The following is a 25,684-nucleotide window of genomic DNA, read 5'->3' as shown; positions in this document are numbered from 1 at the left end:
TGTCTCTATTTTTAAAGTATCACTTTAAAATATGGTTTTAACATTTGAGTATTTATTTCCTACCGGAGACATTAAATCAATATAGAAATTCTAACCATAATTCTGTGTAGAAACATCTGCATTTAATTATACACATTCTCTCTTTGTATATCAATTCAGTGCTGTGGATTGACCAAACTTTGGCACTGTCATGCTATTAGCTGTCAGAAGTGAAAGTGCTCACTGCGAGTGAAGTATCTGTCTGTCTGCCTGCATGCCTCTGTGTGTCCGTCTGTCTGCCTGCTGGTTTGAGTTGATACTTTGGCTTACTTACTTACTGATATCTATCTACTATCTATCTATCTATCTATCAATCACTCGTCCACCTTATTAGAAAACACAAATTTAATATAAAAACATATTTCCTGAAATTGCAAATTATTTAAAATATAAAAATATAATTTTCAACAGAGAGAATTTATCAAAATAGAAAACAAATGAAGTTTGAAGTTTAAAAATAATAGGATCGACCACTCACGACTAGCTAGCGCGGACGCGCGACTGCGCGTTCGGGACCACTCTGCTTTAGTAGTACCCTTATACTCTGTGTGTTTTCAAACGCATGGATATAGGTGTCAAATTTGTTCCAATAACTTTCGAGTAATAGATAGATAGAGAGACAGACAGACAGACAGACATATAGCTCGCTCCGGCCAGTCATGGTATTAGCTGTCAGTAGCCAAAGAATCGACAGACCAGCAACAGGCATGCAGGCAGACAGACAGATACTTCACTAGCAGTGAGCACTTTCACTTCTGACAGCTAATAGCATGACAGTGCCCAAACTTTTAATAGGTCTACTTTCAGCAATAACCGCTTGATAAGTAAAATTCCTCTTTTAATTAAAACTGAATAGCACGACATAGAACAGTCGTGATCTACAATAATTATTCTTTCAGCGTAATTAAGAGATTTTGATATCGGAATTATTATTCTCGAAGTTTTTCTTCTTAGCATAGTGAATCATTATCTTATTATAAAACAATATATAGTAAGGTAACACATATATCTAATATACGTCTAAACAAAGGATAAGAGTAATGCCGTGATATACACATATATCTTTGATGCAAAGAGCAGGTAAAGACAACGAAGTTAGATAGATTGGTTCATTGTGATTAGATACGAATTGATGTCTAAAGACTGGAAAAGATAAGATATCCCAACATTTATGTCGTAGAATAAAAGGGGTTAAAACGTTTGAAATTCCCAATCTTACAACGAGATAACTTCTTTTGGAGTTTGGTTGATACATTGATTTACTGTTGACATGCTAGAAACGGTAAGCTGACAAAGATTTACTTATATGTAATGATATGTATGAAAAACAGAATTATTATGTGAACTTTTTAACCATAAAATCTATGCAAGTGACAACAGAATGTTAGAACAATGATATTCACTCGCCGTCCCCGTCTTCTTGTTGACTTTCACCTGCAGGATAATACTTCCAAGCTGAAATGTTGACCTGTTGTTTTTGAAAGAAATAAAATACTTCAGTGTTACATGTAATATAAAGTAAATTACAGATTTGCTAATTGAAAACATTTTCATGTTGCTAGTCATGCATGGATATTCTCTTCCACATTGCATGATGCTCTGAAATCTCTGATTAAACATAATTTAAACAATAAGAATACATAAAATTCTAACGATTTTTATTTGTGTAGGAAGTTTAATTCTAATCTCTTCTTTTTTTTTTTTTTTCGTGTGTGTTGATTTGATGTGTATATTTTGTAATAACCCCAATTCACCGGTGGTCGGCGTGTGGAATGTGACAGAACTGTCTGCAATGAGAAACATGATTTTGGGTGACTTCCGATGTCTATTTAGTGATGGTCCAGAATAAACTTATTGATTTATGTAGTTATAGTAATTTATTTAATTAAGTATTTGAGACAAAGTGATGGTGTGTAGAATTAATATGAATGACGATAGAGAAAGGGAGATAGAAATTTACAGCTTAAAAAATAAATGGAAATTCCTACGGGACCTGCTGAAGTCTACGGACCAAGTCTCGGACTGGGACAGGGGTCTTGTCAGACGAAAGATGAGATCATAGTAGAACAGTTGTTGTGTTGGCACTCCGTCACTTGCGACGTCGAGGGTTCCAGTTGATCCGATCAACGGAACAGCCTGCTCGTGAAATTAAAGTGCAAGTGGCTGAGCACTCCACAGACACGTGTACCCTTAACGTAGTTCTCTGGGATATTCAGCGTGACACAGTGTGACAAGGCTGACCCTTTGAATTACAGGCACAACAGAAACAGGAAGAAAGAGTGAGAGAAAGTTGTGGTGAAAGAGTACAACAGGGTTCGCCACCATCCCCTGCCGGAGCCTCGTGGAGCTTTAGGTGTTTTCGCTCAATAAACACTCACAACGCCCGGTTTGGGAATCGAAACCGCGAGTCCGCTGCCCTAACCACTGGGCCATTGCGCCTCCACAGTAGAACAGTGAGGTGGACATAACCATTACAGCAAAGAGGCAGGTCTGGAAAGAGTGGAAGAATGGAGATAGCAGAGAATTATAACGGTTAGACATAAAGGAAGCTAAGCAGAACATTACCAATGTTCTATGACATGTGGATGAGAGACATGAAGTATTCTGTATTGCAAAGCAAATTTACTAGTTGGTACCACATTAAATGCACCCGGTTCAATTTATAAAATGGTTGGCCTAAGAAATGTTTGTTTCTTCTTGTGAAGAGTTTCACTGAGTCCTACCCCATTCTATGTTAGCTCTTCCATGCACATACATCCATTCAGCTTTATTCCAGCACATTTTCCACTTGTTCTAACCATTTCATGGGTACATTTATGGTGGTAGCCATATAGTTTAAAACCTGCCAGTTAGAGTTGGGCTTCCAACCACGAGTGCACAGCTTTGTGTCTGTTTTGCATCTGAAAGGAAAAATGTCTAAGTGATTACTTCTCAAACATAGCTAGTTGCTTCAACTTATATCATTGCTATTTGCCCTCCTCTACTAATGTATTTTTACAGATTTATCAGCATCATCATCATCATCATCGTTTAACGTCCGCTTTCCATGCTAGCATGGGTTGGACGATTTGACTGAGGACTGGTGAAACCGGATGGCAACACCAGGCTCCAATCTAATTTGGCAGAGTTTCTACAGCTGGATGCCCTTCCTAACGCCAACCACTCAGAGAGTGTAGTGGGTGCTTTTACGTGTCACCCGCATGAAAACGGCCACGCTCGAAATGGTGTTTTTTATGTGCCACCCGCACAAGCCAGTCCAGGGGCACTGGCAACGATCTCGCTCGAAAATCCTACGGGAGCCAGTCAGGTGGTACTGGCAACGGCCACGCTCAAAATGGTGCATCTCATGTGCCACCCGCACAAGAACCAGTCCAGGGGCACTGGCAACGATCTTACTTGGCTTGCCGGGTCTTCTCACGCACAGCACATTTCCAAAGGTTTCGGTCAGTAGTCATCGCCTCGGTGAGGCCCAATGTACGAAGGTCTTGCCTCACCACCTCAGCCCAGGTCTTCCTGGGCCTACCTCTTCCACGGGTTCCCTCAACTGTTAGGGTGTGGCACTTTTTCATGCAGCTATCCTCATCCATTCTCACCACATGTCCATACCAGCGCAATCGTCTCTCTTGCACACCACAACTGATGCTTCTAATGTTCAGCTTTTCTCTCAAGATACTTACACTCTGACGGGTATTCACATTGACATTACACATCCAACGGAGTATACTGGCTTCATTCCTTGCGAGCTTACGTATGTCCTCAACAGTTACAGCCCATGTTTCACTGCCATGTAGCATGGCTGTTCGTACGCATGCGTCATACAGTCTGCCTTTTACTCTGAGTGAGAGTCCCTTTGTCGCCAGCAGGGGTAAGAGCTCTCTAAACTTTGCCCAGGCTATTCTTATTCTAGCAGCTACACTTTCAGCGCACCCACCCCCACTACTAACTTGGTCGCCCAGATAGCGGAAGCTATCGACTACCTCTAGTTTTTCACCCTGGAATGAGATAGAAGTTGTTTCCTGTTTGTTTACAGTCTTTATTGCACCTGAACATCTGCCACAAACAAAAACTAACTTGCTAGTTAACCTGCCTTTGATGTTGCTGCACCTCTTATGTGTCCATAGCTTGCACCGGGTACATCTTATAGAGTTACTACCTACTCCTTTTCTACATACTGAGCAGGGCCATCTACCTGAAGGGGTTTGTGTTTTATCTACCTTTCTACTTATTAGGATTTTGGTTTTAGCTAGGTTGACTCTAAGGCCCTTCAATTCTAGACCTTGCTTCCACACCTGAAACTTCTCCTCTAGTTCTGATAGTGACTCCGCAGTTAGGGCAAGGTCATCAGCATAGAGGAGCTCCCAGAGGCAACCTGTCTTGAACTCCTCTGTGATTGCCTGGAGGACTATGATAAATAAGAGGGGGCTGAGGACGGAACCTTGGTGGACCCCTACCTCTACCCGGAATTCATTGCTGTACTCATTTCCAACCCTCACCTTACTGGCAGCATCTCTGTACATGGCTCGCACAGCTCTCACTAACCATTCTTCTATCCCAAGTTTCCTCATTGACCACCAGATAAGGGATCGGGGGACCCTGTCAAAGGCTTTCTCCATGTCAACGAAAGCCAGGTACAGAGGTTTATCCTTAGCTAGGTATTTCTCCTGCAACTGTCTCACTAGAAATAAGGCATCAGTAGTGCTTTTACCTGGCACGAACCCAAACTGCATCTCATCTAAATTGATTCGCTCCCTAATTAGTTGGGCTATGACCCTCTCTGTAACTTTCATAACCTGATCTAACAGCTTGATGCCTCTGTAATTATTTGTATCTAAAGCGTCACCATTACCTTTGTAGCAGTTGACTATGATGCTGCTACACCAGTCATTGGGTATGACTCCTTCGTGTATCACCTGGTTCGTAATACGGGTGACTAGGCTATAGCCAACACTGCCAGATATTTTGAGCATCTCTGCAGTGATTCCTGATGGGCCGGGGGCTTTCCCGGTCTTCATACTCTTAATTGCTTTATCTACCCTGGTACTATCAACTCGGATAGCTGGTCCCTCTATTGGGTCGACATACGGCAGGCTCTCTTTCTCCCATTCATTCTCTTTATTAAGCAATCTATCGTAGTGGCATCTCCAGACCTCTTTCTTTGCATCCTCATTTAGTGCAAGCGTACCATCATCCATGCGAACACATTTCTCTCCTACAACATCACTATTCTCTCTCCTACACTGTCTTGCAACACGAAATACCTCGAGTCTTTGGTCCTCACGGCGCAGAACATTGGCAAATCTTTCCTTATCTGCTTCCCCTCTGGCTAAATAAACCTGTCGCCTAGCCTCCCTTCTGGCACATTGGTACAATTCCCTGCTACCACCGTTCTTCCAGTCCTTCCAAGCCTGGTCAGAGAGACATAAACACCATATAGATATATACACATAAATGTGCACAAACAAATATATAAATACGTGGATACACATGTGTGTAGACATAAATGCAAACGTGCACAAGTGTATCTGATAAAGATGTACTTAAATGTATATGTATGCATTCATCATGAGTGTGCTCAGTGAAGGTTGACCTGGGGCTAAACAAGAAAGCCACAATATCCTTGCTTTATCTGCTAGAAACAGCAGCCATTTCCCATTTTCATTTCAACTTTCAGTCTTATAAATTGAATACTATATCTGTTGATGTAATACTAAATATATAATTTCAGAAGGAAAGACAAGATAGTCTTTGATCATAAGTATGTTCACTCAAGGCTGATCGGGGGCTAAGCAACAATGAAAAATGGTGTTTCTAAGAAGAGAAGAATGTTATTGCCCACTAGTCTTTAGATTAAAGTGTATGTAATGTTATACAATGTGAAGGTGTTGCTGTAATTTACAAACATTTAGATTTCATACAATGTAATTTGTTATTAATATAGAAATGTAAAATTTCTCTGTTTGTCTTTCATTCATATCTTATGTTTCTTTATCATTTCAGATTTCTTTACATTGGATACCTCTTTAATGTTTATTGTCTTTTAAAGACAAAAGGAAAATGTTTTACAGAAAAGATATAACCCTGTTCCTATAGGATCATCATCATTATTAATGTCTGTTTTCCAAGCTGGCATGGGTCGAACACTGAAATATTTGCTTCGAATTGAGATAAATAGCAGTATTTCTTTATCTCATTGTCTGATATATTTTCATTCTTATTAAACTTTAATGGATTCATAAATGAGTTTGCAACAACTTTAGATTTCACAGAAGATCACAGTTGATAACTCTGAAAATATCCGTAAGGAATAAGCTATAACTTGAAGAAAGAGAAAGAAAGATATAAAGGAAAACTTCAATAAAGAAAAAAAGCTTCACTGGTTCAATCTGTTTTTATCTCTTGAAAAAGATGTCAAAAAGGATACGAAAAGTGTATCATTGTGACATCTGTGGTAAAACATTTTCTGCAAAAAATGTTTTAAATAAACACCAACGCATTCATACGGGAGAAAAAACATATCATTGTGATATATGTGGTAAATCATTCTCTGAAAATAGTGCCCTAACCATTCACAAACATAGTCATACAGGAGAGAAGTCATTTCACTGTGATATCTGTGGTAAATCTTTCTCTTTCAGTAGTTCCTTAAATACTCACAAACGTATTCATACAGGAGAGAAACCATTTCACTGTGATATCTGTGGTAAATCATTCTCTCAAAATGGTATCTTATCTAGACACAAACGTATTCATACAGGAGAGAAGCCATATTACTGCGATATCTGTGGCAAATACTTCTCTCACAGTAATGTCTTGGTTAATCACAAGCGTATTCACACACAGGAGAAGCCATATTGCTGTGGTGTCTGTGGTAAATCATTCTCACAAAATAGTACGTTAATGAAACATGAACGTATTCATACAGGAGAGAAGCCATATCACTGTGATATCTGTGGTAAATCATTTGCTTTAAGTGGTAGTTTGACTACTCATAAACGTGTTCATACTGGGGAGAAGCCATTTCACTGTGATATCTGTGGTAAATTATGTTCAACTGCAAGTCAAGTAAGTTTCCATAAACGTATTCATACAGGAGAGAAACCATTTCACTGTGAAATCTGTGGTAAATCATTCTCTCGAAATGACTTAACTGGACACAAACGTATACATACGGGAGAGAAACCATTTCACTGTGATATTTGTGGTAAATCATTCTCTCTAAGTAGCTCCTTAAATACTCACAAACGTATTCACACAGGGGAGAAACCACATCACTGTGATGTCTGTGGTAAATTTTTCTCTGTAAGTAGTTCCTTAAATACTCACAAGCGTATTCATACTGGGGAGAAGCCATATCACTGTGATATCTGTGGTAAATCATTCTCTCAAAATAGTACCTTAACTAAACACAAACGTATACATACAGGTGAGAAACCATTTGAGTGTCAAGTTTGTGGCAAATCATTCTCTCGAATGGATCATTTAACTAAACACAAACGTATCCATACAGGAGAGAAACCATGCCACTGTGATGTCTGCGGTATGTCATTTTCTACCGATGGTAATTTAATTAGCCACAAGCGTATTCATACAGGGGAGAAGCCATATCACTGTGATATCTGTGGTAAATCATTCTCTTACCCTTACGTTTTAATTAATCACAGACGTATTCATACAGGAGAGAAACCATATCATTGTGATATCTGTGGTAAATCCTTCTCAGATTATAGTACCGTCACTAAACACAAACGTATTCATACAGGAGAGAAACCATATCACTGTGATATTTGTGGTAAATCATTCTCACACCTTAATGTCTTAATTAATCACAAACGTATTCATACAGGTGAGAAGCCATATCAGTGTGATATGTGTGGTAAATCATTTTCTCAAAATAGTATCTTAAGTAGACACAAACGTATTCATACAGGAGAGAAACCATATCACTGTGAAATCTGTGGTAAATTATTTGCTAAAAAATGCAACTTAACTTCACATATATCTATCCATACAAAAGTGTGATTGTATGAGTGTCAAAATACATTAAAATGCACAGCAAACCTTCAACATTTTAAGACCATTTTCCATCTTAAATCATAGATTAACTTTGTGAACTTAAGAGTAATCCTTGAATCTGTGACAATAATCATACTCTGGATGTTTCTTTTAAGCCAGGTGTCCTTTCCTGTGTCAACTCTTTTAATGGTTTCTTACCTGAGATACACATTTTACCTGTTTACCTGCACACTTGCTGTTTGTTAAAATTTATTGTATGTAAGAAATAACTTGTCTAACTCATAAATGTATTCACACAGGAAAGAAGATATAACTGTGTGACAATATACTGCTATCACCATATTTTACATCACCAAAGTTGTATCTACATTGGTGTAATAATATATTGTGATATTTTAAATATTTTCCAGACTTTTGATTACTTTGCCTTGTTAACCCCCCACCCCACCCCATCCATAAAGGATGAAAGACACTTCTAACCAAATGGGTTTTGTATGTTTGGGTGACAAGTCTACCATCAGAGTGGAGTTAACGGAGTGTTTTGAACATACTCATAGAGTGAGAGCTGCTAAAACTTTGAATTCTTGGAAAATTGTTCCCCCAGAGCTTAAGTTTTTGGTTGTGTTTTTAAAAAAATTTTGACTCTTTTACTTGTTTCAGTCATTTGACTGCAGCCATGCTGGAGCACCGCCTTTAGTCGAGCAAATCGACCCCAGGACTTATTCTTTGTAAGCCTAGTACTTATTCTATCGGTCCCTTTTGCTGAACCACTAAGTTACGGGGACGTAAACACACCAGCATCAGTTGTCAAGCGATGTTGGGGGGACAAACACAGACACAGAAACATACACATACATATACATATATACGACAGGCTTCTTTCAGTTTCCGTCTACCAAATCCACTCACAAGGCTTTGTTCGGCCTGAGGCTATAGTAGAAGACACTTGCCCAGGGTGCCATGCAGTGGGACTGAACCCGGAACCATGTGGTTGGTAAGCAAGCTACTTACCACACAGCCACTCCTGCGCCTATACTTACCACACAGCCACTCCTGCTAATTTTTCAAAGACACCTAAGTTAAAACAATTGATTCTAACTGATTTTAAAACACTTTAGGGTGGAGATGAGAAAAACAACCTTTCAAAATGCAGGCCTCCAAAATAGAGGATTAGTTCATACAATGAACTGCTTGTATAGGTACAGAAGAACCTTCAAATATTTCACTATTAAATAGCACCCTCTTTGTACTAACTTATTGTTTAATTAAATGGGGGTACATTTATAAGGATAATTTCTTGAATTTCTAATTACTGACCCTTGTTATCCTTAATTGTGTTTTTTCTAATGCAAGACTAGCATTCTGTTATGTTTTACTTCTGCTTCTTGGTTTATTTATTTTTTGCTTTCAACTTTCTTCTTTTTATTTTTCTTTGAATTCTTCCTTCTACTTCTCAATCCTTGATTTTAGCCTTCCTATTATTGATTTTGTACCCATTACTATTTTTTATTTATGAATATGTCTATTTACTTCCTGTAGGATATATTTAATTTTATTTTCTTGACTTATCATATTTGTTTTGTCTCATCTTAAAAAATATTGCTTTATATCACTTTATTGGTTTCAGTGATCTTTTAAATTTATTTCTAGCTAAACCTAAGTAACCAGCTACCCACGTGTATTGAGGTACTCTTTCTGCATTTTTCATCCGCCACAGTAGAAATGTTAAGGCCACTTCTGCTAAAAAGGATTGGCCTGCAAGAGTTGTGTGCCAGTGCCACATAAAAAGTACTTATGCCAGTGTCACTTGGAAGTGCTCATCTGGTGCCACATTAAAAGCACCCAGCACACACTAAAGTGGTTGGTATTAAAGATGGCATGTTGTTGGCACTCCGTCGCTTACGATGTCGAGGGTTCCAATTGATCCGATCAATGGAACAACCTGCTCGTGAAATTAAAGTGCAAGTGGCTGAGCACTCCACAGACACGTGTACCCTTAACGTAGTTCTCGGGGATATTCAGCGTGACACAGTGTGACAAGGCTGACCCTTTGAATTACAGGCACAACAGAAACAGGAAGTAAAAGTGAGAGAAAGTTGTGGTGAAAGAGTACAGCAGGGTTCACCACCATCCCCTGCCGGAGCCTCGTGGAGCTTTAGGTGTTTTCGCTCAATAACCACTTACAACACCCGGTCTGGGAATCGAAACCGCGATCCTATGACCGTGAGTCCGCTGCCCTAACCACTGGGCTATTGCGCCTCCAAAAGATGGCATATAGCCATAAAAACCAAACCAAATCAGACTGGAACCTGGTGCTGCTCTCCTGCTTGCCAGCTCTGGTCAAACCATTCAACCCATACCAGCATGGAAAACACATTAAAGGATGATGATGATGCCTACTGGGTTGGCTTAAGTTTAAATACCAATTAGGCTTTCCTTAGCATATATTTCATCTTAGCTTTGTATCTTTGTGCATTCCTTCTCCTTGATTTCAGTGGTTTTGCTATATTGTTGATAAATTCTCAGTTCTCATGAGATTCATGCCTGTGTGGGTTGCCTTGCAAACATTATGTTTGCAGAATTTTGTATTATATTTGACTAAACAACCTATCCAATTTGGACCTATTTGTATATGTACTATTTGTTATATCAAAAAATGCTTATGTAATAGAAACACATGTTGACCTTTGTATAATGTTATCCTGAATTAAAGATCATCATCATCATCATCATCGTTTAACGTCCGCTTTCCATGCTAGCATGGGTTGGACGATTTGACTGAGGACTGGTGAAACCGGATGGCAACACCAGGCTCCAGTCTGATTTGGCAGAGTTTCTACAGCTGGATGCCCTTCCTAACGCCAACCACTCAGAGAGTGTAGTGGGTGCTTTTACGTGTCACCCGCACGAAAACGGCCACGCTCGAAATGGTGTCTTTTATGTGCCACCCGCACAAGCCAGTCCAGGGGCACTGGCAACGATCTCGCTCGAAAATCCTACAGGAGCCAGTCAGGCGGTACTGGCAACGGCCACGCTCAAAATGGTGCATCTCATGTGCCACCCGCACAAGAACCAGTCCAGGGGCACTGGCAACGATCTTACTTGGCTTGCCGGGTCTTCTCACGCACAGCCCATTTCCAAAGGTCTCGGTCCGTAGTCATCGCCTCGGTGAGGCCCAATGTACGAAGGTCTTGCCTCACCACCTCAGCCCAGGTCTTCCTGGGCCTACCTCTTCCACGGGTTCCCTCAACTGTTAGGGTGTGGCACTTTTTCACGCATGTTAGGGTGTGGCACTTTTTCGTGTTCTTTATTCTTGTATTTGTCTTGTAATATATTTTGGAATTTTTAAAAATTCTTTTAAGTGAACTTTGGATTTACTTATCGCACTGGAAGTGTTGCCAAGGATATTAACTCTATTTGGATTTATCATGTCTCCAGTAGTTTGACACAGCCAAGTTTGCATAGCAACCAAGTGTTTACAAGATATCTGCCTGGATTTATAAATACCTATTACCTGGTAGTATATATATGTGTGTGTATATATATATATATATATATATATATATATATATATATATATAATCCTGCAGTTAATTGTGCTTCTCTATGGTAAGACAGAGAATCATCTTGCCAATCCTCCTTATATTATTACTCTTGTAGGAAATTGGTTATACACCATTTCCTATATTAAATTAGAATGAACGGAACGCAGAACTCCAAACTATCAACTCAACAATATTTATTCATGGTGGAATATATACAGCTTTACTCTTGGTTGTTGAGACGTCTTCTGTGTGTGAGAACATGGTTGCTGAGACATCGGTATGTTGATGTGAGCTGTCTGGCGTGAGTTCGAAAGATGGAGAGAAGACAGCTAGACACGTCCATGCTCAATCGCTGGCCAGCAAGAAAGAGACAGAATGAAGTGGGAAAGCTTGGATGTTGAATTCCACGCATGCGTGAGACTACGCATGCGCACGGCGTTACTACACTCTTTTAAAAATATATGAAAGAAATTTAGTTAAATTTTATTTCTTCAAGTTTTTTTCTTTTAATAATAGTCTATAATGTTCATATATTGGTGATATTTTAATCTAGTTTTGTCCATATATATGTATATAAATAATTATATATGTATGTATATGTAAAGATGTATATAAGTAGCATATATATGTATAGACATAATATATATTTGTGTGTGTGTGTGTATACACAGACACAAGGGGGTGCTTAAAAGTTCCTGGCTTTAAGGGTATTGTGAAAGGCCTGGTTGTAGGCCTGACCTGAGTTTTTCACAGTGCTTAGTAAACTGAAGGACTGGTGCAATAAGTGTGTGAATCTGAGCTGGGAATATGTTGAATAAAATCATAATTAACTGATCCTCCTGTATTTTCTTTTACCCAAAGCCGGGAACTTTTCTGCACCCCCACTCGTGTGTGTGTGTATATATATTATATATATATATATATATATATATATATATATATATATATATATAATTATCTCTGTCTATGCCCCAAAAGCGGGCCTACCAAATTAACAGTAGGACTACTTTTATGATATCCTGCAGGCTACCTAAAAGACAAGTGACAAAGATCTCATCTTCATGGTAGGAGATTTCAATGGGCATGTCGGACAGCAGCCTGGTATCTTCCATGGTGTACATGGGGGCCAGGGAATTGGTCCCCAAAACAAAGAGGGAACAAGGTTACTGGAGTGCTGTGCAAGAGAGATGACTAAGCTGGTATGGTCATGTGATACGTATGGACGAGAACAGTTGTGTAAAGAAGTGCCAACCTGTAATTGTGGAGGGAACCTGTGGTAGAGGTAGATCCAGGAAAACATAGGACAAGGTGGTGAAGCATGATCTTCGAACATTGGGCAATGACATTATCCTTTCTGCAGAGCCAATGAATACCTCCTTTGAACCACTTCTATTGACAGCCACCCCTCATTCACCTCACATTTGTTGTCGATCTATTTATCACTCTTGCTCATACCACACTACATCTTTACCTCCATCTCCAACCATTTCTATTTCTTCCCTGACATATTTCCAATGTTTATCCACCTGTATTTCTTGAACCTCTCTTCTCTTCACTTAATACAAAATGCTCTCTGACACTTCACCACCATCTTGACTTCTCCTTCTAGATCCCCCATCATTTCCAGTTCTTCAAAACCATCCTTCTAAAATGTTCTGTAGCCATATACATTCTTTACAACAATGAACTTATTTCTGTCTCTTCTATCAAACTTCAGCATTTTCACATCTTTCGTAAAACCACATCTATCTCTGTTATTCTCATACCCAGTTACAGTGTCTTCTTACTCTTGCTACTCATGTGATCATTTTCCAAATGTAGATGTCCTGAAAATGTCACTCAGTACAATCTCTCAATTGGAAGGGAATAAATAGTCTTACAAACCATGCCGAAACCAAATCTTTCGAACAAAAAGTAGTCCTTCATCCTGTTGGATCTTATTGAGCTGCTGAACACATGCTCCATCATTTTACATTGCAGGAAGCAGTAAATTGTAGCCAGAAACAGCTATGCCATACAGGGCACAGGAATGGAGTCTTCTGGGAGTGCTCAGTAGACCTCCCAGGACCAACAAAACAACCAGAAATGATCAGGAAGAATAGCTTGAGGCAGGATATCATATTCCATTCCATTTCATCAAAGCAACTGATTTTGATTGAACTTTGTGCAGTTTAAAAGTTGAATAGAAGAAGCACATGTGTTCAAGACTGAAAAATATGCCAGTCTGACCAACAGCCAGCCAAATCTTGGGTCAAAGTTCTCACCACAGAGGTTTTGTGGGCAAATCTGCTTTTGATCTAATGAAACAAGTCTTAGTATTTGGGAAGAATAGGACCAAAGCCCTAAAGCAAAGAGGTGTTCCAGCCGGATCTAGCTGAGGAGAAACAAGAACAACCTCCATGCCATTTGGAGGCAGTAGTTCTATATCTTAACACTAAGGGAAGTAACTCTGAGTGACACATTGTGATAGTGCTGTCGTTTCACCTCTACCATGACAACCAACATTATCTCTTCTTATATAAGATTGAAAGCTGAGTCAACTGAGCGGAGTTGCAGCTAGATGAAATCTCCAAGTGCTTTAAATACATAGATAAAAAGTGTCAGCAGAAGAGCCTCAAGGGGTCATGACTTGGATGTTGCCCAGTCTCCTTAGAGTGTAAACTTGGTTGGCACTCCTTCGCTTATGACGTCGAGGGTTCCAGTTGATCCAATCAACGGAACAGCCTGCTCGTGAAATTAACGTGCAAGTGGCTGAGCACTCCACAGACACATGTACCCTTAACGTAGTTCTAGGGGATATTCAGTATGACACAGTGTGACAAGGCTAACCCTTTGAATTACAGGCACAACAGAAACAGGAAGAAAGTTGTGGTGAAAGAATACAGCTGGGTTCGCCACCATCCCCTGTCGGAGCCTCGTGGAGCTTTTTTAGGTGTTTTCGCTCAATAAACACTCACAACGCCCAGTCTGGGAATCGAAACCGCAATCTTATGACCGCGAGTCCGCTGCCCTAACCACTGGGCCATTGCGCCTCCACTTAGAGTGTAAAATTTAAGGGCCAAAACACATGAGGGGTTTTCTTCTCTGAAGACTTGCTATTCAGCTCTAAGAGTTTCTTATCAGTTTGTAAAGTAAGAGTATATTGTATGAAATCTACTTTCACGTTTTGTTTAATTTTAATATCAACTATACAGTGATATTACTGAACTCTGAGTAAACATTTCTTATCTATATACAATGTTATCAAACATTTACTTAAACAACATTGCAGTTGTTTAAGAAAAGAAGAAGAAAACTTACAGGAGTGTACTCGCTTCTCTGAAGTTGATATCTGAAGTATTCTAAGACAGCCAAAAATCAAATGACATAGGTAGGCTTGAAATAGCCACTTTTGCACAAGTTGTTGATGAGGTATTTTAAAATGAATAAAGATAAGCAATTTTCCTTTATTTTTTTTTTCATATATGGCAAAATATATTCAAACACCAGATATTTTAAGGCAAAACAGGCTCAGATTTTTAATCCAATGATCCAAAATGTGTAATTTGCAGGACTGGAATGATAGATCTTTCATTTATAATATATTAAAGGACAATCTAAAATTGTACATTGAGTTCTGTAATTTATTACTTCTTGGTGAATTAAAGTATGGATGTATGTACGTAAACATGACAATACATCCCTTCACTCACTCTCCCTTTTTCTCTCTTTTGTGCAACCATATGCGTATTACATCATATATGTTAAAGTACAAATTCATACATAGATTTCCATAAAATTCAAGTTAAAATATAGAATTGCATGTATATATGTACAGATACTTGCACATATTCCCCATCTTTCTCCTGCTGTGAAGTTAGTAACTTAATTTAATATATGATGGTTAAGAGACACTAGATTCTTCACTACAGGATGAAAATATCAGTAATATGTGAATGTTAAAGATTATTTTTAAAAGAAAAAGTAAAATAATTAAAATCAAATAAATGAGTTAAAAAAATACATTTTATTTCTTTCAAATACATTTAATAGAAAAATATGGATTACAGGCAAGATATTTCTCTTACCACAAAGAACAATCAAGTGTAAGATTATATTTTTATATATACACAACTTTATATTTATTTATTGATAACATAACAACTGTACAGCGGTATTATTATTGATCTCTGAGAATACATTTCAGAGCTAATTACCCATACATTAATCAAGAGTGCCTTCCCTCTGTCCCAGTAATATGGTATTCTTTTGTTTCAGTCATTTGACTGCGGCCATGCTGGAGCACCGGTTTTAGTTGAACAAATCAACCCCAGGACTTATTCTTTATAAGCCTAGTACTTATCCTATTGGTCTCTTTTGCCAAACTTCTAAGTTACGGGAATGTAAACACACCAACATCAGTTGTCAAGTGATGGGGGGGGGGAGACAAACACAGGCAGACACATACATATACATATATATACGATGGGCTTCTTTCAGTTTCTGTCTACCAAATCCACCCACGAGGCTTTGGTTGGCCCAAGGCTATAGAAGACACTTGCCCAAGGTACCACACAGTGGGACTGAACTCGGAACCATGTGGTTAGTAAGCAAGCTACTTACCACACAGCCATGCTGGTTTATGGAATATATATATCAAGTATGCTTTTATTTTTTAAAATATCACAATAATACACCATGTCACCAATGTAGATATAGCTGTGGTAATATAAAATATAGCAATAGCAGCTTGTTTTCACCTTGCTATCTCTTCTTTCCAGCATGAATACATTTATAGTTTACAAGTTATTTTTTAAATATAATGTATTTTAACAAAGAGCATGTCTACAAATAAATTACATGTATCTTGTGTAAGAGGTAATTAAAAGAAGCAAACTGAGGAAGGGTAACTGGCTGGAAAAGAATATATCAACAAGTAAACCATGAGTATCTATTTTGTCCTGGGTTCGTTGATTACTGTTAAATCCGCAAGGTTAATTCATGACTTAGCAATGAAAATGATCTTGAAATGTTTGTTGTCGTTTTGAGTAGTAATCAATTCTGACAAAGATAGTCACACTTTTGTATGGATGGATATATGAGAAGTTAAGTTGCACTTTTGAGCAAATGATTTACCACAGATATCACATAAATATGGTTTCTCCCCTGTATGAATACGATTATGATTGATTAAGTCACCACTTCCTGAGAATGATTTACTACAGATATCACAGTGAAATGGTTTCTCTCCAGTATGGATACGTATGTGTTTGGTTAGGTTAGCCCTTTGAGAGAATGATTTACTACAGATATCACAGTAATATGGCTTCTCCCCTATATGAATTCGCTTGTGTCTAGTTAAGTCACTACTTCCAGAGAATGATTTACCACAGACATCGCAGCGAAATGGTTTCTCACCTGTATGCATACGTATGTGCTTAGTTAAGTCACTATTTCCAGAGAATGACTTACCACAGATACCACAGTGATATGGCTTCTCTCCTGTATGAATTCGCTTGTGGTTAGTTAAAACAGTATTATGAGAGAATGATTTACCACAGATATCACAATGATATGGTTTCTCTCCTGTATGCATACATATGTGTTTCCTTAAATCATTACTTCCAGAGAATGATTTACCACAGAAATCACAGTGATATGGTTTCTCTCCTGTATGAATACGTTTATGTCTACTTAACTTAGCACTTTCAGAGAATGATTTACTGCAGATGTCACAGTGATATGGTCTTTCTCCTGTATGAATACGTTTGTGAGTAGTTAAGACACTATTTTGAGAGAATGATTTACCACACATATTGCAGTGGAAAGGTTTTTCTCCTGTATGAATACGTGTGTGTTTATGTAAGTCACTACTTCGAGAGAATGATTTACCACAGATATCACAGTGATATGGTTTCTCTCCTGAATGAAAACGTTCGTGTCTACTTAAGTTGGTACGTTGAGAGAATGACTGATCACAAATTTCACAATGATATGGCTTCTCCCCTGTATGAATACGTTTGTGTATAGTTAAGACACTATTTTCAGAGAATGATTTACCACAGATATCACAATGAAATGGTTTCTCTCCTGTATGAATACGTATGTGTCTTGTTAAGGAAATACCTTTAGAGAAAAATTTACCACAGATTTCACAGTGATATGATGTATCTCTCAACATTTTTGACATTTTTACAAAGAATATAAAAACCCAATCCACTATCAGCTGTGATTTTCATTCAAATATAAAAAAAGGTGCTGCAAACACCTTCAAAAATGTATTTAAGTTTAATTAATAGGCAAAGGCACCAGACAATGAAGTAGGGAAATGTTTTTTTTTTTATCTCAGTTCAGAGCAAATATTTCACAGTAATAGTAGTAGGGTTATATCTGTCAGGTGTACCATTTCCATTTAGTCTTCAAGAGATGACAAATACTGAAGATGTATCCAATATAAAAATAAATCCTGTTGTGTCAACGTTATCTGTTAATCTGAAATAATAAAGAAACAGAGGAGAGATCAATATGAAGATTTTACATTTCTTTATAGATAAAACAAACGACATCAAATACCATTGTATGAAATCTGCATATTTAAGGCAGTGCTCCAGCTTGGCCGCAGTCACATGACTGAGACAAGTAAAAGAATAAAAGAATTTGTAAACTACAGGTAGGTGCAGGGGACAAAGAATGGATGCACAGTCAATAGATTAGGCAAGGATAAGGAAAAGGAAAGATTTGGCTGCTGTTTCTAGCACGCCCTGCCACCACGTAACAGCTATTTGCGATAAAGGACCCACCGATATTTCGCTGTGAAATGATTTTTTGACTCCTCCCCCACTTTCTTTTCCGGTAAAAAGTGACTTGCAGCGCGTTTGGTGGACAGATACGTTGAACGCACTCGAAAAAAAAAACTGTGGAAAAAAACTATTTCACTCCGAGGTACGAACGGGTCCGTGGAGGCGCAATGGCCCAGTGGTTAGGGAAGCGGACTCGCGGTTTCGATTCCCAGACCGGGCGTTGTGAGTGTTTATTGAGCGAAAACACCTAAAGCTCCACGAGGCTCCGGCAGGGGATGGTGGTGAACCCAGCTCTACCCTTTCACCACAACTTTCTCTCACTCTTTCTTCCTGTTTCTGTTGTGCCTGTAATTCAAAGGGCCAGCCTTGTCACACTGTGTCACGCTGAATATCCCCGAGAACTACGTTAAGAGTACACGTGTCTGTGGAGTGCTCAGCCACTTGCACGTTAATTTCACGAGCAGGCTGTTCCGTTGATCGGATCAACTGGAACCCTCGACGTCGTTGTTGGCGACGGAATGCCAACAACAACGAACGGGTCTTTTACGAAATATTTACCGTTGAAAGTATGTGAAGTAAGGCATTCCTTCGATATAACTCGACAAAATCAAAACACTTCACTTCGGGTGTTTCCGTGAAAAGCTGAAAAGCACGAAAAGAAAAACAAAACTCCGTTTGTCTTTTCCGGAAAAAAGTGGCTTGCAACAGGTTTGTAGATCAGATACGTTGAATGCACTCGAAAGAGCTCATGGAAAAAAAAATTATGTCCATTACAAAATATTTACCGATTTTTAATTAGCAAACCTGCAACATATCAATATTTCAGTTGGGAAGTATAATCCTATTGGTAAAAGTCAACAAGACGACGACGGGCGAACATCTTTGTTCCAATGTATCTTCAATGGTAGAATTACTGTATGCTTGGAGGGTTCGCGTAATAATTCTGTGATTTACACACACTATTACAGATTTATTCAAGTAAACCATTATCAACTTACCTTTTTCAACATGACAACAGTGAGCAAACTCCAAAGGAAATTATCTCGTTGTTAGTTTGGACTTTTCCATGGATTTTTCCACTTTATTCTACGCCACTAACGGTCTGATAATTTCCATCTGTAGACATCGATTCGTATCTGTCTCTAAAATATTGTTTTAACATTTGAGTATTTATTTTCCACAAGAGATATTAAATCAATATAGAAATTCTAATCATAATTGTTTCTACATCTGCATTTATGCAAATTTAGAAACATCTGCATTTAATGTACTTCTGTTATGATCGCCTTTTCTTTGTATATCAATCCAGTGCAATTGACTGACCAAACTATTAGGTCTACATTTAGCAATAACCGCTTGATAAGTAAAACTGTTTAATTCGTCTTTTATTTATGACTGAATAGCACAACATAGAACCGTCGTGATCTACAATAATTCTTCTTTCAGCGTAATTAAATGATTTTGATATCGGAATTAATATTCTCGGTGTTTCTCTTCTAAGCATTGTGAATCATTACCTTATTATAAACAATATACATTAAAGCAATACATATATTTAATATACATTTAAACAAAGGATAAATGTAATGCCAGATATACGCAGATATATATTTTATGGGAAGTGCAAGTAAAGACACGAAGCTGGTTCATTGTGATTAGATACGAATTGATGTCTGAAGAAGATCAGATATACTAACTTTTATTCTGTGTAATATAAGGGAATAAAACGTTTGAAGTTCCCAATCTTACAACAAGATAATTTCTTTTGGAGTTTGGTTGATACATTGATTTACTGTTTGACATACGAGTAACGGTAAGTTGACAAAGATTTACATGAATAAATCTGTAATGATATGTATGAGAAATAGAACTATTACGTGAACTCTTTAACCATAAAATCAATACAAGTGACAAATACAATGTTAGAACAATGATATTCACTCGCTGTCCCCGTCTTCTTGTTGACTTTCACCTACAGGATAATACTTTCAAACTGAAATGTTGACCTGTTGTTTTTGAAAGAAATAAGATACTTCAGTGTTACATGTAATATAAAGTAAATTACAGATTTGCTAATTGAAAACATTTTCATGCTGCTAGATATGCATAGATGTTCTCTTCCATACCGCATGATGCTCTGAAATCACTGATTAAACATAATTTAAACAATAACAATAAATAAGATGACATTCCTTCGTTACTGAAACTAACTTGTCAAAACTAAGGAATGCCTTTAATTCTGATCTTTTTTTTTTTTATTATTGTTAAAGTTGATTTGATGTGCATCTTTTGTAATAACTATAATTCATCGATGGTCGGGATATGGAATGTGAAAGAAATGTCTGCAATGAGAATGATGGGTTTTAGTGACTCTTGATGTCTATTTAGAGATGGTCTAGAATAACTTATTGATTTAACTAGTTCTTATAATAATCTATTCGATTCAGTATTTAAGAAAAGGTAACGAAGAGTAGAGTTAATACGAATGACAATGGGTGAGTGAGAAATAGAAATTTACAGCTGTCCACTACAACAGAACTGATATCCTAAAACCACCTTGGTAACGCTCATCTGGGAAGGGCTTTACCCCACCCCACCCATATCCTCTCTGTCCTATCAACCTTCCCCCCCCCCCACATTTCATCCCCTAACACCCATCACTTCTCTATCACCAGAAAGCAGACTAGGCACATATGACATACTCTGGTTTTCTCAGTCACCTCTCGTCCCTCACCCCAGACCACTTCCATTTTCCATTATCTATCCCCGCCTACTGTCTCCATCAATCACCTCCTTTCTGCATCTTCTCTCCCCTGTGCTGCTCTCCATCATTAACATCTTATTTATCTATCTACCACATTACCTGCCCGAGCCTCTTGCACTTCTTTCCATCACTTGCTACAGTCACCACTATCCTGCTCACCAGCCCAATTCAAACCTCTATTTAACCTCACCTATTCTCACCATGCCCGATGTTCCTCAAAGTCATGTCCAGATACATTTTCACCATTATCTCTCCCACTATTGCTCTCCTCATCTTACTCTCTAACTCACTGTCCTGTATTTTCCAACTAGAGCATCCAGGTATCTATAGCAAGGCACCTATCTCTGCCCTCTATACATTTAATCTCTCATCTGCCACAAAACCCTACCACCTCAATACTACTTCACCCTCTCAGCTGGGGGTTTTGCCCCCCCCTTTTTTTCTTCTAGCAATGTACTTGGTGACCTTGTTGGTAATGGTGCCACATAAAAAGCACCCGATACACACTGTAAAGTAGTTGATGTTGTGAAGGGCTTCAATCTGTAGAAACCATATCAAAACAGACAACAAAGCCGGATATAGCTCCCAGTCTTGCCAGCTCCCGTCAAACCATTCAACCCATGCCAGACATAACAATGATGATGATGATGATGATGGCTAATGTAGTCCTGGAAACAGAGAAACTGAAGGAAAGACAGGATAGTCATGGATGCAATGTTTTTGATCATAAGTTTGTTCAATCATGGCTGATCTGGAGCTAAAGTGTATTGAAATTCACTACTCTGTTTAATATAATGGTACACAATGTGAAGATGTAACTGTAGTTTACAAACATGTAGATTTCCTACAATTTTATAGGATGTAATTTGTCTATCAATATAGAAATGTTGTTAAATTTCCATGCTTATCTATCCCTTGTATCTTATATTGTGTCTTTGTTATTTCAGATTAACAGATGACATTGGCATAAAAGAACATTTTTACATTGGCTGTATCATCTATATTTATCTTTTAAAGATTAAGGAGAATGATGTACAGAAGAGATATAAACCTTATACGATAAATCTATGGCAGGGTCACTGTGAAATACTTGCTCTCAACTGAGATTAACAGCAGCATTTCTCTATGTCTTGTCTGATGTGTTTGAATTCTAATTAAACTTGGATGAATTTCTAAGAATTCTGAGGATATTTAGATTTCAGTGAAGATTGCAGCTGAGAGCAGTGGAAATACTTGCAAGTAATAAACGGTAACTAGAAGAAAAATCAAAGTATACACTGTGGTGGCAAAAGATAGATAAGGGAAAAGTTTAACACGGTGAAAACTTTAAGGATTTGGTCTATTTTGTCACTTGAAGAAATGTCAAAAGATAGACAGAAATCATCATATCATTGTGGTGTATGCGGTAAAATATTCTCTGCAAAAAATGTTTTGACTAAACACCAACTAATTCATACAGGAGAGAAGTTATTTCACTGTGATACTTGTGGTAAATCATTCTCTCAAATTGATAAGCTAAGGTCTCACAAATGTATTCATACAAGAGAAAAGCCATTTCACTGTGATATTTGTGGTAAATCATTCAGGACAAGTAGTCATGTAACTATACACAAGCGTATACATACAGGAGAGAAACCATTTCATTGTGATGTTTGTGGAAACTCATTCTCTCAAAATGGTATCCTATCTAGACACAAACGTATTCATACAGGAGAGAAACCATATCCCTGTGATACCTGTGGCAAATCCTTCTCTCATAGTAATGTTTTGATTAATCACAAGCGTATTCACACAGGGGAGAAACCATATTGCTGTGATGTCTGTGGTAAATCATTCTCACAGAATAGTACGTTAATGAAACATGAACGTATTCACACAGGAGAGAAGCCATATCACTGTGATATCTGTGGTAAATCATTCTCTGTAAGTTGTAGTTTAACTACTCATAAACGAGTTCATACTGGGGAGAAACCATTTCACTGTGATATTTGTGGTAAATTCTGCTCAACTGCAAGTCAAATAAGTTTTCATAAACGTATTCATACAGGAGAGAAACCATATCGCTGTGAAATCTGTGGTAAATCATTCTATCGAAATGTTTTGTTAACTATACACAGACGTGTTCATACAGGAGAGAAACCATTTCATTGTGATGTGTGTGATAAATCATTCTCTGTATGTAATGCCTTAACTACTCACAAGCGTATTCATACAGGAGAGAAGCCATATCACTGTGATATCTGTGGTAAATCATTCTCTCACCCTAATGTCTTAATTTGTCATAAACGTATTCATACAGGGAAGAAGCCCTATCACTGTGATATTTGTGATAAATACTTCTCACAAAATAGTACCTTAACAAAACACAAACGTATACATACAGGAGAGAGACCATTTCAGTGTCAATTTTGTGGCAAATCATTCTCTCGAATGGATCACTTAGTTAAACACAAACGTATTCATACAGGGGAGAGACCATTTCACTGTGATGTTTGTGGTAAATCATTTCTTGCAAATAGTGCCTTAACTACTCACAAACATATTCATACAGGAGAGAAGCCGTATCACTGTGACATTTGTGGCAAATCATTCACTGGAAGTAGTGAGTTAACTAAACACAAACGTATTCATACAGGAGAAAAGCCATACCACTGTGATGTCTGTGGTAAATCTTTCTCTGTAAGTAATGCCTTAACTACTCACAAGCGTATTCATACAGGAGAGAAGCCATTTCACTGTGACATTTGTGGTAAAACTTTCTCAGTAAGTAATGCATTAATGAGTCACAAACGTATTCATACAGGGCAGAAGCCATATCACTGTGATATCTGTGATAAAAGCTTCTCACAAAATAGCACCTTAACTAAACACAAACGTATACATACAGGAGAGAAACCATTTCAATGTCATGTTTGTGGCAAATTCTTTTCTCGAATAGATCACGTAATTAAACACAAACGGATTCATACCGGAGAGAAACCATTTCAGTGTGGTGTTTGTGGCAAATCCTTTGCAACAGGTAGTGCCTTAACTTCTCACAAACGTATACATACTGGGGAGAAGCCATATCACTGTGATATCTGTGGTAAATCATTTTCTGGAAGAAGTGAGTTAACTACTCACAAGCGTATTCATACAGGAGAGAAGCCATATCACTGTGATGTCTGTGGTAAATCATTCTCTTACCCTAATGTCTTAATTTATCACAAACGTATTCATACAGGTGAGAAGCCATATCAGTGTGATATCTGTGGTAAATCCTTCTCTCAAAATGGTAATTTGTCTAAACACAAACGTATTCATAGAGAGTAACCATTTCACTGTAATATGTGTGGTAAATTAATCGCCCAAAAATGTATCTTAGCTTTACATGTATCTATCTATACAAAGATGTGACTAGCCTTGTCAAAATTAATTACATTTTACAACAGCAAACAATATTTTAAAACCATTTTCCATAATAAATCATGGATTCATATTATGCACGTAAAAATAATCCACGACAATAATTATACATATGGTTCTGTTTTTGAAGTTATGTTTTGTAGACTGATGCATTTTCTTATGCCAACCCTTGCAGTGGTGTCTTACCTTGGATACACATATTTTATATGGACGTGCTATATTTTTAAAATTCAATGTATGTATGTATGAAATCACTCATAACCATAAATGTATTTGTGGAGGCAAGATATTGCATAGTGATAACGAGTGGTTGTGACTATATTTTATATTACTCCAGCTATATCTTCATTGGTTATGTAACACAGGATTGAGATATTTTCAATAAAAGCATATTCATATATATTCTGTGTAACATATTTCATGGATAGAGGAAAGATACTGTTAATATATTTGATATTGTGGGTAAATAGCTGAGAAATGTATTTTCAGAGATCAATGATGTTACTGTATAGTTGTTATAAAGTTTTGTTTGTGTAATGTGTGACTCTCTCACTCTACATGCACTTTTCACTTGACTAACATTCTACTGTCCTCCCTCCAACTCTTTACCCCACAAACACACACACATGCCCACCCACGCAGTAATGTATATACATACATTCTATATTCTCTGCTTACTGTCTTGGATTCTTCCTCTATTGGTCAGTGTTTCGTAATAGCATGTCAAACTATGTAAGGCAATTAACAATTGGGATGACTTAATAAACATAAATATTGAGGAGTGTGGGGAGGTGCCCTTGCACTTTAAATGGATAATTACAGACATTAAGAACATCCTAAGTCTAAATGAAAAACACGGAAAAAATGTCGGATCTTTTTTAAAACGGGGGCCACATTTTTCATTAATGTTTTACGTAGTGTTTTTGGTACCGAAAGACTTTCAAACTTCGTATACTTATCTATTTTGTGTTATAGAACAGAAAAATATTTTTGTATTCGAATTTATTTCATGTAAAAAATTGTCTTATTTCGATAATTTCAACCAATCACTGACGTCCATTCAGCCGATATACATTAAGTGCCGACTACATAAACAAACGATTCTTCGTTTTATTTGCTTTTTTCATTTTAAATTTGCT

The 25,684-nt window shown here is 37.7% G+C and overlaps 2 protein-coding genes across 4 annotated transcripts; one reads left to right on the top strand and one right to left on the bottom strand.

The window, feature by feature from the left end:
• The first annotated feature begins 251 nt into the window (after positions 1-251).
• LOC128247632 (uncharacterized) lies at positions 252-24,945 on the top strand. 3 transcript variants are annotated; one of them, XM_089351471.1, is made up of 3 exons: positions 252-1,321; positions 6,037-8,034; positions 22,668-24,945. In XM_089351471.1, exons 2-3 carry the CDS (start codon positions 6,445-6,447, stop codon positions 24,450-24,452), a joined length of 3,375 nt encoding a protein of 1,124 aa, XP_089207597.1. In that variant the 5' UTR covers positions 252-1,321; positions 6,037-6,444; the 3' UTR covers positions 24,453-24,945. The 3 variants fall into 3 exon arrangements, with proteins under 3 accessions (XP_089207597.1, XP_052823446.1, XP_052823445.1); XM_052967486.2 differs by lacking the exons at positions 252-1,321; positions 6,037-8,034 and adding an exon at positions 18,332-19,084 and having other exon boundaries at positions 22,088-24,945; XM_052967485.2 differs by lacking the exons at positions 252-1,321; positions 6,037-8,034 and adding an exon at positions 19,552-20,189 and having other exon boundaries at positions 22,088-24,945.
• LOC106872433 (uncharacterized) lies at positions 15,585-19,512 on the bottom strand. Its single transcript, XM_052967681.2, has 2 exons — positions 19,375-19,512; positions 15,585-18,068 (listed from the first exon to the last, which is right to left on the bottom strand). Exon 2 carries the CDS (start codon positions 17,764-17,766, stop codon positions 16,651-16,653), a length of 1,116 nt encoding a protein of 371 aa, XP_052823641.2. The 5' UTR covers positions 17,767-18,068; positions 19,375-19,512; the 3' UTR covers positions 15,585-16,650.
• Positions 24,946-25,684: the final 739 nt, after the last annotated feature.

The sequence above is a fragment of the Octopus bimaculoides genome, chromosome 4 (assembly GCF_046866305.1).
Source record: "Octopus bimaculoides isolate indiv1 chromosome 4, ASM4686630v1, whole genome shotgun sequence".
Taxonomy (NCBI): Eukaryota; Metazoa; Mollusca; class Cephalopoda; order Octopoda; family Octopodidae; genus Octopus; species Octopus bimaculoides.
This window is presented reverse-complemented; position numbering and strand designations above follow the sequence as displayed.